Source organism: Xiphophorus maculatus, chromosome 11 (genome assembly GCF_002775205.1).
Source record: "Xiphophorus maculatus strain JP 163 A chromosome 11, X_maculatus-5.0-male, whole genome shotgun sequence".
NCBI lineage: Eukaryota > Metazoa > Chordata > Actinopteri > Cyprinodontiformes > Poeciliidae > Xiphophorus > Xiphophorus maculatus.
Window position 1 is genome coordinate 17929016 of NC_036453.1, and position 15118 is coordinate 17944133.

At 42.2% G+C, this 15118-nt stretch overlaps 1 protein-coding gene across 1 annotated transcript; it reads left to right on the forward strand.

The window, feature by feature from the left end:
• The first annotated feature begins 179 nt into the window (after window positions 1-179).
• Window positions 180-14790, forward strand: LOC102216506 (complement factor B-like). Its single transcript, XM_023342815.1, has 18 exons — window positions 180-285; window positions 4952-5158; window positions 5248-5433; window positions 5806-5982; window positions 6807-6893; window positions 7099-7238; window positions 8945-9089; window positions 9191-9319; window positions 9929-10024; window positions 10646-10780; window positions 12205-12314; window positions 12503-12635; window positions 12836-12974; window positions 13085-13161; window positions 13780-13880; window positions 13954-14083; window positions 14167-14216; window positions 14335-14790. Exons 1-18 carry the CDS (start codon window positions 228-230, stop codon window positions 14515-14517), a joined length of 2283 nt encoding a protein of 760 aa, XP_023198583.1. The 5' UTR covers window positions 180-227; the 3' UTR covers window positions 14518-14790.
• Window positions 14791-15118: the final 328 nt, after the last annotated feature.

Genomic DNA, 15118 nt, shown 5'->3' on the forward strand with positions numbered 1-15118 from the left:
CTTCGTATTTGGGCAGACATTTTAAACAAAGTACTCTAAACCGAAATGTTCTGGGGAAACACACATATTGATCTCCTTTTACTGCTCAAACAGGTAATAAGTAACAGACTAGTTTTTGTTTGTCCTTGTACCCCTCACCCCCACCTGAACCTTATCCACTCTGAAATAAATCAGATGTTCCTGCCATTTTATCACATTTCCAGTTTGTTCTCTCATTAGGCTGAAACATGGGGGCTTCTAGCAACTGGAGCTGGTATGCTGCACTCTTGTGGCTCCTCAGTTTCGGTAAGGAACTTATAATTAACATGCAATACCTGCATTTTGTTTATAACTCCAGATTTTCAAGAATGTCCAGGTGTCTCTCTTGTACATTTGAGTGAAATGTGTGAAATTTGTTGGATATCACCAGAGCCTAAAAGTTTATTTATACAAATTTAAAAAGTCAGATGCTGGAATTATGGAATGGTCATTATGTGCCTGTAAAATTAACATCCTTGATTTAAATACAAAAAAAGTTAGTATAAGGTTCTAACATATTTAACCGGATAAAAGTTTATTTATTCAGTGAACATTACTGTTGAAATACTGAAGATTACAGTTTCCTGGTAAATCTATGAATGCACCAGTTTCAATTGTTTTTGGCAATCGATCACTAATGATAATATTAATAGTAAATAACATTATTATTATTACTAACTTTTATATAAAAAGAATTTTGAAGTGCAAATGTTTAATAAATTAGCTATGTATGTGTATGTACAGTGTATATATATATATATATATATATACATATATATACAGTATATGTATATATATTAGAGAAACTGAAAAAGTAACAAATACATAAATAAATAATAAAATGACAACAAGAATTAATATAGGAAATATTTCACTGTTTTACTTCAATGTTATAGACTAAAGTGTTTATATTATATACTGTACACTCTTGTCTCTAGTGGGGTCAGGAGATGCTGGTGTCTATCTCCAGCGAACGTTTCGGGTGAGAGGTGGGGTACAACCTGGACAGGTCGCAGGGCAACACAGAGATAAACAGGACAGACAACCATGTACACACACACTCATTCCTAAGGACAATTTAGAGAAACCAATTAACTTGACAGTCATGTTTTTGGACTGTGGGAGGAAGCCAGAGTGCCTGGAGAGAACCCACACATACACAGGGAGAACATGCAAACTCCATGCAGAAAGACCCCGGGCCGGGAATTGAACCCAGGACCTTCTTGCTGCAAGGCAACAGCTCTACCAACTGCGCCACTGTATTATATTATATTATATTATATTATATTATATTATATTATATTATATTATATTATATTATATTATATTATATTATATTATATTATATTTTATTATATTTTATTATATTATATTAGATTATATTATATTATATTATATCATATTATATTATATTATATTATATTATATTATCCATCCATCCATCCATCCATCTTCTTCCGCTTATCCGAGGTCGGGTCGCGGGGGTAGCAGCTTCAGAAGGGAGGCCCAGACTTCCCTCTCCCCGGCCACTTCTTCCAGCTCTTCCGGGGGAATCCCGAGGCGTTCCCAGGCCAGCCGAGAGACATAGTCCCTCCAGCGTGTCCTGGGTCTTCCCCGGGGCCTCCTCCCGGTGGGACGTGCCCGGAACACCTCACCAGGGAGGCGTCCAGGAGGCATCCTGACCAGATGCCCGAGCCACCTCAACTGGCTCCTCTCGATGTGAAGGAGCAGCGGCTCTACTCTGAGTCCCTCCCGGATGACTGAGCTTCTCACCCTATCTCTAAGGGAGAGCCCAGACACCCTACGGAGAAAACCCATTTCGGCCGCTTGTATCCGCGATCTCGTTCTTTCGGTCATGACCCAAAGCTCATGACCATAGATGAGGGTGGGAACGTAGATCGACCGGTAAATCGAGAGCTTCGCTTTTTGGCTCAGCTCTCTCTTCACCACGACGGACCGGTACAGCGCCCGCTTGACAGCAGACGCTGCGCCAATCCGCCTGTCGACCTCCCGCTCCCTTCTTCCCCCATTCGTGAACAAGATCCCGAGATACTTAAACTCCTCCACTTGGGGCAGGACACCCCCCCTGACCCGGAGAAGGCACTCTACCCTTTTCCGGCTCAAGACCATGGCCTCGGATTTGGAGGCACTGATCCCCATCCCGGCCGCTTCACACTCGGCTGCGAACCGCTCCAGCGAGAGCTGCAGATCATGATCTGATGAAGCCAAAAGGACCACATCGTCTGCGAAAAGCAGAGATGAGATCCTAAGGCCACCAAATCGGACCCCCTCAACACCTTGGCTGCGCCTAGAAATTCTGTCCATGAAAGTGATGAACAGAATCGGTGACAAAGGGCAGCCCTGGCGGAGTCCAACTCTCACCGGAAACGAGCCCGACTTACTGCCGGCAATGCGGACCAGACTCTGACACCGGTCATACAGGGACCTGACAGCCCATATCAAAGGGCCCGGTACCCCATACTCCCGGAGAACCCCCCACAGGGCTCCCCGAGGGACACGGTCGAACGCCTTCTCCAAGTCCACAAAACACATGTAGACTGGTTGGGCGAACTCCCATGCACCCTCCAGGACCCTGCCGAGGGTGTAGAGCTGGTCCAGTGTTCCACGACCAGGACGAAAACCACACTGCTCTTCCTGGATCCGAGGTTCGACTATCCGACGGACCCTCCTCTCCAGGACCCCTGAATAGACCTTGCCAGGGAGGCTTAAGAGTGTGACCCCTCTATAATTGGAGCACACCCTCCGGTCCCCCTTTTTGAACAGGGGGACCACCACCCCAGTCTGCCAATCCAGGGGAACTGCCCCCGATGTCCATGCGACATTGCAGAGTCGCGTCAACCAACACAACCCCACAACATCCAGAGCCTTAAGGAACTCCGGGCGGATCTCATCCACCCCCAGGGCCCTGCCACCGAGGAGCTTTTTAACCACCTCGGTGACCTCGTCCCCAGAGATTGGAGAGCCCAACCCAGAGTCCCCAGGCTCCGCTTCCTCAGTGGAAGGCATGTTGGTGGGATTGAGGAGGTCTTCGAAGTACTCCGCCCACCGGCCCACAACGTCCCGAGTAGAGGTCAGCAGCACACCATCCCCACTATAAACAGTGTTGGTGCTGCACCGCTTCCCCCCCTGAGACGCCGGATGGTGGACCAGAATCGCCTCGAAGCCGTACGGAAGTCTTTCTCCATGGCCTCTCCAAACTCCTCCCACGCCCGAGTTTTTGCCTCAGCAACCGCCCGAGCCGCATGCCGCTTCGCCCGCCGGTACCCATCAGCTGCTTCCGGAGTCCCACAGGCCAAAAAGGCCCGATAGGACTCCTTCTTCAGCCTGACGGCATCCCTCACCGAAGGTGTCCACCAGCGGGTTCGAGGGTTGCCGCCGCGACAGGCACCGACAACCTTGCGGCCACAGCTCCGATCGGCCGCCTCGACAATGGAGGCACGGAACACGGTCCACTCAGACTCCATGTCCCCCACCTCCCCCGGGACGTGTTCGAAGTTTTGCCGGAGATGGGAGTTAAAGCTCCGTCTCACAGGGGATTCCGCCAGACGTTCCCAGCAGACCCTCACAACACGTTTGGGCCTGCCAGGTCTGACCGGCTTTCGCCCCCACCACCGGAGCCAACTCACCACCAGGTAGTGGTCAGTGGACAGCTCCGCACCTCTCTTCACCCGAGTGTCCAAGACATACGGCCGCAGATCCGATGAAACGATGACAAAGTCGATCATCGAACTGCGGCCTAGGGTGTCCTGGTGCCAAGTGCACATATGGACACCCTTATGCTTGAACATGGTGTTCGTTATGGACAATCCATGGCGAGCACAGAAGTCCAGCAACAGAACACCGCTCGAGTTCAGGTCGGGCGGGCCGTTCCTCCCAACCACGCCCCTCCAGGTCTCACTGTCATTGCCCACGTGAGCGTTGAAATCCCCCAGCAGAACAAGGGAGTCCCCAGGAGGAGCACTCTCCAGTACCCCCTCTAAGGACTCCAAAAAGGGTGGGTAATCTGAACTGTCGTTCGGCCCGTAAGCACAAACGACAGTCAGAACCCGTCCCCCCACCCGTAGGCGGAGGGATGCTACCCTCTCGTTCACCGGGGTAAACCCCAACGTACAGGCGCCGAGATGGGGAGCAACAAGTATGCCCACTCCTGCCCGACGCCTCTCACCTTGGGCAACTCCAGAGTGGAAGTATGTCCAGCCCCTCTCAAGGAGACTGGTTCCAGAACCAGAGCCGTGCGTCGAGGTGAGACCGACTATTTCTAGCTGGAACCTCTCGACCTCACGCACTAGCTCCGGCTCCTTCCCCACCAGAGAGGTGACATTCCACGTCCCAAGAGCCAGTTTCTGCAACCGAGGATCGGACCGCCAGGGTCCCCTCCCTCTGCTGCCACCCATCCCACACTGCACCCGACCCCTTTGGCCCCTCCCACGGGTGGTGGGCCCATGGGAGGGGGGGCCCATGTTTCCTCTTCGGGCTGAGCCCGGCCGGGCTCCATGGGTAAAAGCCCGGCCACCAGACGCTCGCCATCGTGCCCCCCCTCCAGGCCTGGCTCCAGAGTGGGGCCCCGGTGACCCGCGTCCGGGCGAGGGAACACCAAGTCCAAAGTTCTTGTCCATCATAAGGGGTCTATAATATAATATTATATTATATTATATTATATTATATTATATTATATTATATTATATTATATTATATTATATTATATTATATTATATTATATTATATTATATTATATTATATTATATTATATTATATTATATTATATTATATTATATTATGGAACTTCAAGCTCTCCTTGGATGAAAGCCATTCCACACAGTGAAGCATACACCATGTAGTTGTGTGCCTGTTTTTGTGTTTAAAAAACACAATAACTGAACCAAAAAACAAAAATGTCTGTCTGTTTGCTTAGGTGCTGAGGTTCTTTGTGATTGCACTGACCATGATATACAAATCCAGGGAGGTAATTTTACTCTGACCAAGAAGCTGGAGAAAGGCAGCTTACTCATCTATCGCTGTAACGATGGATACTACCCATATCCTGCTTTGACCCGTATGTGCCAGCCAAATGGCTCCTGGAAACCAGCACCCAGGAGGTTTTCACCACAGAAATGCAAACGTGAGCGACACAACTTTGAGTGATTCATAATTCACACCAGACTTCAGCAAAGTAACAACTCTGACTCCTTTTTGCTGATTTTCCTGAAGTTGTTGAATGCCCTGATCCGAATGTTATGGAGAATGGAAACGTGTCTCCTCCTGAGGTCCAGTACTTTGTGGGGAATGAAACTTCGTATGAGTGTTACTCTGGATACACATTGAGAGGATCGTCCAAACGGATTTGCTTACCAAATGGGAAGTGGAGTGGCTCCACTCCAATCTGCAGCCGTGACTGTAAGTCTTGAGCAACATTTCATTGTTTTTTGCTTTGTTTTGTTTTGCTTACTTTTTGGGTGCATAGAGATTTTTCATATGGGACAAACCCATGTGTAAGGAGTGAATTAAATGGGTTAAGAATCAGTATTTGAGACAGGATTAGACCTTATGATGTGATGACATCTGAAAACAAAGAAGAAGTCACCGTCCTTATTAATGCAGCTTTCAAAAATGTGCCAGCCAACAAGGATGATTAAGGTAGAAAACATGTAGATAAATGTAATAGAGAGTACACTACACCAATACATTTCAGAAAATAAGACCTCAAACCTTTTTTTTCCTTTTAGAAATAACAGTCGAGAACTGAGTTTCATTTCTGTTTTTCCCCAGCCGGTTCTGCCTGTCCTGATCCTGGAGTCCCACCTGGAGCCTCTAGAGCAGGAAATATGTTTGGGATTGATGACAAAGTGAGATACACCTGCAATGGCGAACTGTTTTTGGTGGGCTCTAAGGAAAGAGTGTGTCTGGAGAACGGCCAGTGGACCGGGACAGAGCCAGCATGCTACTGTAAGATTTGTTAATTTCATATTAATAGTTATTAATCAATATGTTCCTGAGGTACAGAGCTACTTTAAAATGAAGTCATCTTGATTAAATCGTCATGTGAATGACTGCGTGAATGACTGAATACAGTGTGAAGCGCTTTAGAGTCCGCTGCACTAAATAAACCGCTATTGACCTTTTGCATGTGACGTCACGCTCTCCAGAACTCCGCCCACTCCACCATGGCTGCAGTCAAAATGCGCTCCTTTAAAACCAGTCTAAAAACAGACTGGTAGCCTCATATCGCTTCTATTTAGTTGATCTCACTTTAAAAAATGGTCACAGGGCCCTGCGCGGTCGGTTGCACAAACAGACAAGGACAGAAACCAAACATGTCATTTTATCTTATAACTTTTAATGAGGAAAGATATGGCGACAACGGACAGCTGCTGTCAATAATAATGACTGTCAGCCCTCAGTGTAATCACAGATTTGCATCGAACACTTTTTACAAGGAAAGAAGATTAACGTTCATATACTTTATAAGTAAGTATGATTAAAAAGATATCAACTATGGGGAAAGTATGCGTCTAACCATTAGTAACCATGGAGACAATGCCGCATCATGCGTCATGTAGCCTAGCATGTATTAAAAAAACCTGATTAGCATCTTGTCTTTTGTACATTTTTAAGGCTGCTCCACTGTAAGGGGAAACGCTTACCAAACATTTTATTTTTTTTGTCTGTACTTCTTTTGTTTAGGTCAACGAAACTCTTTTTTCTCCCTAGATCTTTAAATCTGCATTACTGAATTAAATTGTGTTTAATTTTGCTGCTACTTCTTTCAGATAAGCACACCTTTGATACCCCACGCGAGGTTGCAGAATCATTTGGAGGTGCGATTAAAGGCACCCTCACCACTACACAATCTCTTAGTAAGTTCCTGGACTTCATCTTATGACAATATTTGAAACTATAACTGCAATATATTAGAAACAAATGTCTTACTTTTGTTAAACATCACTAAGAGTGACATGACACATGGCATGACAAAAAGATATTTATTGCTAATTATTCCTGATTGCACATGTAAAACAACTGTATGAATGTGGCTCATTCATAAAACCTCTTGTTACTCAGATGATACCCAAGAAGGGAGATTAATCAGGATTTCAAAAAGTGGGACTCTCAACATCTACATAGGTGTGGACATTTCAGAAAGCATAGAAAAAGAAGATTTTGAGAAAGCAAGAGACGCTATCATAACTCTGATTAAAAAGGTAAGGACGTCTTTAACACTAGAACTACCAAAGATTCCCAAAATGGGAATCTTCGTCCAGGTACCAGAGAGGGGCCAGTTTGGCCCTGTCCCTAGAGCTACCAGAGAGGGGCCAGTTTGGCCCTGTCCCTAGAGCTACCAGAAAGGGGCCAGCTTGGCCCTCCAAGAGAGGGTGTGAAGAGGCGCCTTTGTTATGTAAATAAGGCCATTACTATCCTGTTCCAAGGACAATCAGCGTGAAAGTTGATGTAGTGAGTTTGGCTCTCCTCCCCCCTGCTCATCTACAGGGATGCTAATTAGACCATTCAGAGTCGTCAGTTTGGCCACATTTGGATGCTAATAACCCAGTTTGGCCCTCTCTCGGTAGTTCTAGGAAGATACCCAATTTGGCCCCTCTTGGTAGAGATAGGAATTTCTCAAAATCCTGGTAGTCCTAGTGCTAAAGAAAAAAAAAAGATGTCAGTTATAATTTTAGGAGAGCAAACAAATGTGACAAAAACCCATGAGGAATATTCCTGTCTGAAATAAAAATAACCACGAGGATGCTGATACACAAAGTGAAAACCCACACGTAAACCTGGCAGTATTTATGACTTTAAAACATTTCTTCAGCAGCAGAATCATTTAAAAGATATTCTTTTGTCCTGCACAACTGCAGGCGTTCCAAATTCACAAAATATTTACTGTACTTGCGTCGCCCCTTTTTAAAGTTGCAATGCAAAAATTGTCAGGGTGTTAGAATAAACTCACAAAGCATTTGTTCAGTCCACAATAATGATCGGCAACATAAATTTTACTGTTCATTAAAAAAATTGGGCTAAAGACAGAGACATTTAGGTGTCATCAGCCGGTCATATTAAAAGTTTTATATTATTTTCTAATGGAAAGGTCAACTGCTTTAGAGCCCCCTCTGCCTTACGATGCGCTGAGTGTGCAGAGACTCAGCAGCATAGTGCTTGGGCTGCAGTTATTCTATGATGGCTCTGCTGATTGCGGGTGGAGTTTAAGGGTCTGAGGATGCTCACAGGGTGAGACCACAGACTCCTGTTGATGGGTGCTGGCAATAAATTTGCTGAGCTCTTAAAGAAGGTTAGAAACGTAGCAGTTAGTGCTACTAGGTCTGGACATTTATTCAATCTATGAAATTAATCAAATTTCATAGATTTGATTATGAAATCAAATCTATGAAATCAAATCTAATCAAGAGATGTCTTGATTAAGACATGTCTTTGATTAACATGTCTTAATCAAAAGACATGTTATAGCACAGAGTGGACAATTTTTACATGTAAATGAGAATTTGTCTTTCTAAAAATACTCAGTTGGGTCCGATTGTGTGTGAAGCTTTTATTCAGTGCTTCCACGCACTTATAGGCTCATTTGACATACAGTCTCTTGTTCCCTTTGGCCGCCACAACAGCAGCCTATTAGAGGTAAATTTAATTATGAATTACAAATCATAATCTTGACTGATGTTCCTTGGCGCGAGGCCCTTGGCCCGTTGTCAAAGTCCGCTTCTGGAAAAGCACCCAGCTGATAAATGGATAGCTTTCTCTATAGGATAACAACCCTAAGCAATTTAAAGTATCAGGCGTGCTGGATTAACAAAGCATTTCACAGCAATTGTTCAAGTTAACTTGTGCTCATAAAAATGTGTCCGACGTTTACACAGGACCGCCGCACCTCAACTGTTGTTGTTTTCCACAGATCGCCTCCTTCAGTGTGTCTCCAAACTACGAAATCGTCTTCTTCTCATCTGAAATATACAGGGTCGTCAACATCCTCGATTTTTTCAATGCCAAAGTGGAACTTAATAAAGTAATAGAAGACCTGGAAAAGTTTAAAATAGAAAGTGAGTCTACCCCGAGCACAAGATAATGGTTATAAAACGGTTTTAAATACCTACCTGGACTCTGATTTAACATCTGTGTTTTTGTGGCGTTTGGTTTAAAGACAGAAACACTGGAACAGATTTGAACATGGTCTTCAAAACCTTTGAGAAACAGATGGCTTTTATAAAGCGACAAGCTGGAGATGAGGGATTCAAAGCTCATCGGCATGCCCTGATCCTTTTCACAGATGGTAACAAGCCTACATCACACATATTGCTTGCAAACACACATCAACCTTCCACAGTTTATTGATATCCTTTGTAACAAGTCTAAAAAAAATCTTATTTCATATATTTCAGTACCTTTGGCTAAAGACATAAAACTCGGTTACTGGTTTCAGGATAGATTTAAAATGTTAATAATTTCCTTTTCCTTCAGTCTTTGATCAATGCAAAAAATAAATAAAATATCTATGCATTTAAGTTCCAGGGGACTACATTTCAAGCAAAAGAACTATATAAAAAAATGTATTGGAATAAATTCTATTATTTTAAAACTTAGTCTCAGACAAGATCTCCGACAGAATGTTACGTTTTCTTGTCTTATTCAGATGTTTCTCATTTCTCTAGCCTCTAACCCTATTCTGAAAAATAATTGTGGCACCGGTGGTTTTATTTAAAAACATTATTATTTGACATCTGATTATGTTGCTGACATTTCTATGTTTCTTTTCTTGTTACTTTGTAAATCCACAACAACATTAAAATAAGATATGTTTTCACACATATTTAGGGATATCAATAAACGTATATATATTTTTTTACATCTGAAACTTTTACGAGCAAGACCTTTTCCACAGGTGCGTATAACATGGGTGGTTCTCCTGAGCCTACTGTTGCCAGAATAAAGAACACAGTCTATATGAATCACACTGCGGAGAGAGATGACTTTCTTGGTAAGTTTAATTTAGTTTTTATTTGACTGATTAATAAAAAAATAGTGCCTAGTGTTCATGCGTTTCAAAATCTTTAATAAATCCAAAACTGAAAAGTGTTGCTTGCATTTGTATTCAACCCCTCTTGAGTCAATACTTTCAACTTCTGACAGGTTTTCCTCAAAGATCGGTCTACATTTTGCTCCTTCCATCAGTCAAGCTTCTCAGTGTCTTCTAGAAAAATACCTTTCCTTGATGCTTCAAAAGATATGAAAAAAATTAAACCCATACATAATTCTCTTCAAAATTATGCACTAATGCATGTTTGTTCGTTACACTGTTGTAAATACTGTATTATTGACCCAGGGAGGCTGAATTATATGTTTGAGCACTTTCTAGATATTCATTTGTAATAAAAAAAGAAGAATTTAAAACAGTGTACCACTTTCTACAATTTTACAATCATGCACTATTTTGAATTGGTGCGTAAAATCTCATGAAAATACATTTTCATGAGATTTTACATTTGTTGTAATTTGATCTAATTTAAAAATGTTAAAGGGGTATGAATACTTTTGCAGGGCTCTTTGCTATCTGCAATGTAAACGAAACACAAACTTACAAAGTAACACCGTTTTGCAGACATCTATATCTTCGCCATTGGGAGTGACATCTTTGACGACGACCTGCAGCCCCTCACTGTAGGAACCGGAGGAAATCATTACTTCAGGATGTCAAAAATCGTAGAATTAAAGGAGACCTTTGATTTAATAATTGGTGAGTCAACTTTGAAAAGGGAAAGTTGTTAAAAGCCTCTGTTTTTTTTTTTTCGTCAGCTGTGATGTGCGTGTGTTTGCGTGGGCGTGTCTGTGCGCGCGTGTGTGTGTGTGTGCGCGCGCGTGTGTGTGCGTGTCTGTGTGCGTGTGCTGGTATAGTTCCCGTATTTCTTCATTTGGCACTAATTTAGCTCAGGGAGGTAAGTGATCTTAAATGTACGGTGGCCGACAGGTGCAAATGCGCAGCAAAAGAGAAAACATGCAAACAAAAATGAAGACACCCCCGAATGAAATGCAGCAAACAAAGTGTTGAAAACGGAAGTGCTCCAGACCACTAGGGGGAGTCAAAGAAAATAGTATTCATTTCTATGGGACCAGATGCAAGATTCTTCTTCTTCTTCTTCTTCTTGGTATTTATTGGCGGTTGGCAACAAACTTACAGTAGCATTACCGCCACTTACCAGTATGGAGTGTGGTTCGAGATGGTCTATAAACTTTCACTTTCTACCTTTTCCCTCCATTAACTCCTGATTAAACATACCCCCACACATACACACCTGCTTATATTATCCAACTTGCTTATAACTTTATATACCCCTCTTTGATATTCTTTACACATTCACACCCAACTTGCTCTACTCATACCCTATGAAATAGCTTTGTTTTTTTTAAGATACCGAATAATTATTTGAATATGTCTACTCCCGAAATCTCTCCTCAAAAATTCTATTAAATTAAACCTTTCTTTAATACCTACACATTCTCTCAGCATGCATCTTCTCTCTTCTTCATACTTACAACACTCTAAAATAACATGCTCTATTGTTTCAGACTTCTCACAATAATCACACTTTCCAGATGCAAGATTCAGAGAGATACCTTTACTTTCTTTCAAATTTCTTTCTCTGAATCTTGCATCTGGTCCCATAGAAATGAATACTATTTTCTTTGACTCCCCCTAGTGGTCTGGAGCACTTCCGTTTTCAACACTTTTTGTTTGCTGCATTTCATTCGGGGGTGTTTGCGTCTCTCTTTTTGTTTGCTGCATTTCATTCGGGGGTGTTTGCGTCTCTCTTTTTGTTTGCTGCATTTCATTCGGGGGTGTCTTCTTTTTTGTTTGCATGTTTTCTCTTTTGCTGCGCATTTGCACCTGTCGGCCACCGTATAAATGGGGCTCTGAATGGTTCTCTAGTTTCCCAAAGTAGTCAGGAAGAGAGCTGTTTTCTTCTGATGGGGATGGATGTGATGAAGCCCCTCAGTGGACCTGAGTGGAGTCTTTTAATCTAATGCAACAGGCTCTATACTTGTTTTTTTTTTTTTTTAAATTTCCTTTACAGTTTAAATATTTATTTTAAATTTCTAAATACTGTCCCGTTTGTTTACCGTTTACGCTAACCATGTATTTGTTTGTTCTGCTTATTGCAGATGAAAGCGAAGTTGTAGGTATGTGTGGCCTGCACAGGGATTATGAAACCATGGAAGATAAAGAAAGCAAAAGGAAAAGATACCCATGGTTGGCGTTTATTGTTAACACGGTGAATAATTCAGCAATTTAGTTAATTAATCATACAGCAAAATAGCATTAAAATGCCATGAAATATATGTGTTGCAGCACCATTTATTTATGGTTCTGTTAGAGTTATGTTCCATCTTTATTTTAGCAAAAAGTCATGCTGGTTTAACAGCATACACTTTCTCCACTGCCTGTTCTGTACAACTTCAGGGACGAAAAGCAAAAACTTGCATCGGGTCGCTGGTGTCGCCGGACTTTGTCCTGACTGCTGCTCATTGCTTCACCTTTGGTGATTTGCCAGCGAATATAGTAGTTGAAATTGAAGATGGACTGGGCAGCAAAGGTAAATATCACTGACTTTCCTTCTCAATTTGACAAAACAAGCTTCCATTTTATCACCATTTAATATGCAGTTGCAGCCTTAGACATTTGTTATAGATTATTATACTGTCTTTGAACACAACATTGTAACTACATTTCGCCGACTATTTGAATCAGTCAGTATAATTAATCACGGCACATGCTTAATCTTTATTTATGCAGTGAAAACTGTGAAAAGTTTCACGCTGCACCCACTGTACAACATCACGGCCAAAGTCAAAGAAGGCGTGGCCGAGTTTTATGACTATGACTTGGCCATTATCCGACTGGAAGAACCAGTGAGGATCTCTGAATTTGTGAGGTATTTTCACATCTTTGTCTTTAAATAATATGGCTACAGTTAGACTTTTTTTTTAAAAATTGATGTAGCAATTTTCACATTCCTGCTTCAAAAACCTGAATTTCTTTCAGACCAATATGCATACCCTGCACCCAGGAGACCAGCGACGCTCTCAACCTGGTTGGCGAGTCAACATGCAAGCAACAAGGTCTGGGGGTTTGGCTCCTGTGCTCTGCTATGCACACTTGAAATCAGGCGTAAACACTTTATGATTAGATGATAGCAATTTTAGTTAAATGGAGACATGCCTGCAGATGCATTTCAAGGCAACACCGCACTCACCCAGCTTCCTTGTGCTACATTATGGAAATCAAAAGAAGGGACTGAAAGGGAACTTTGTTTTTCTGAAGTGTAGCTTTCTTCTAAAAAACAATTTTATTTATTTATTTATTTATTTTTTAACAAATTAGTCCAATGGCTCTTTAAAGATGGCACACGTTCTTTCCTTCTTTTTCTGAAAAAGTGTAGTCTCGTGGAGCAAGGCATTTTATAGATTCAGAAAATGTTTTATAGAGAAATCAATCAATCAATCAAATTTTATTTGTATAGCACATTTCAGCAGCAAGGCATTTCAAAGTGCTTTACATCATATCAAACACAGAAACACAAGGCAACATGGAATCAATAATCAAAACACAGCATTAAGTCAAGTTCCATCAATAAATTTGTAATTGATTACATTTCAAATACAATTCTGAAGACTGTCAAGTTATGATTCGAGTCAAAGTGGAGGCCCCTTACAAATGATTGTGTTCTGAATTAACAGAGCAGGTCCTGTTAAAGAGTTACCGTGAGCAACTCGGTTTCCTAACAAGGACGCACCCGCTGGTAGCAGAAAAAATCGTCCATGCCAAGCTTGGAGAAAACGTAAGTTTTATATAAATGAGACGCTTTGTTTGCCAACGTTATGTTTCTCTGATGCTTGAACGGTTTATTGCAGCGAGATTTGTGCATCAAAAAAGCTCTTTCGGCACCAGGAATCACCACAAAAAACGAAAGGGTTGCTGTGACCGATAACTTCTTGTGCACCGGTGGTCGGGTTGGGTACAGAGATCACATAGCATGCACAGGTGGGTATACTCTTATCTCCACGGATTATACTCTTATGGTGGTCCAGTTTGGTAACTCTGTCTGTGGAAAACTCTCGGGACAGGGGATTCTGGCGGCGCTGTGTTCAAGAACTTCAACCAGCGGACAATCCAGGTAAAGAGCCGTGTGCAGCAAATGTGTCAGAAAGTTATTTACCGTCATAAACATGGCGTAAAAAGAACAGGTCAATCAAAGTAATGACTGAGATGACAGATTTGTTTCTTCTTCACAGATTGGCGTGGTCAGCTGGGGAACACAGGCACTGTGCTCCTCCACGGGTGGACTGGTTGAGTCCAATGATGAGTCCAGAGATTTCCATATCAATCTGTTCAGAATGATCGATTTTCTTTCCCAGAACCTTGGAGATGATAGTCAAGACTACACAGCACTGAAATTTCTGAAAAACGGAGCATAACTGCACGCTATAATTGCATCATAACATAAAATGTGCACTCAAGGCATTTTAAACTCACACATTTGCTCTCTTTTCAGACTTTGACCTTTTGGTTGTACCCCACATGACAGGCATTCAGTGTTTATGCAACCTTTGAAAATAAATGTTCCCTCTATTAACGAATGAATGAATGATTATGTGTCCATCATATCAGGTTTTAATGTATGTTCTGCTGTTTCAAAGATGCAGATAATCTGGAAAATAACTATATCTTGGATTAAAGCTGTCATGGTATTTTACCTGTTGTCATTTTGTTTATAGAAAGTTGGGCTTTCTCATTCTTCGCATCAAAAGGTAATTATTTTTTATCCTGCAGGATTTGCCGTAACTTTTTTTTCAGCTGAAAAACAAACAAAACTAAAGTGATTATTTTTTTAAGCAAATAGTGAACATAGAGTCAGCACACAGCTTCATCTTTTTATTTTCATTCAGCAATCCATTTAAAGCTAAATGGATTATTTCCATTTAGCTTTAAAATACTAAATGGGAACAGTCATCCATGAGTTTTTCATTTGAGTGTAAACCACACAGTGGCTCACATGCCCCAGATGGCCTGCGGGAG

Bases quoted from the DNA above. Each gene is read 5' to 3' on its own strand.
- LOC102216506 (XM_023342815.1), top strand. From the start codon at position 228: ATGGGGGCTTCTAGCAACTGGAGCTGGTATGCTGCACTCTTGTGGCTC. The intron at 6,894-7,098 runs GTAAGTTCCTGG...CTTGTTACTCAG, and splicing joins CACCACTACACAATCTCTTA to ATGATACCCAAGAAGGGAGA. The intron at 12,315-12,502 runs GTGAATAATTCA...GTACAACTTCAG, and splicing joins TGGCGTTTATTGTTAACACG to GGACGAAAAGCAAAAACTTG.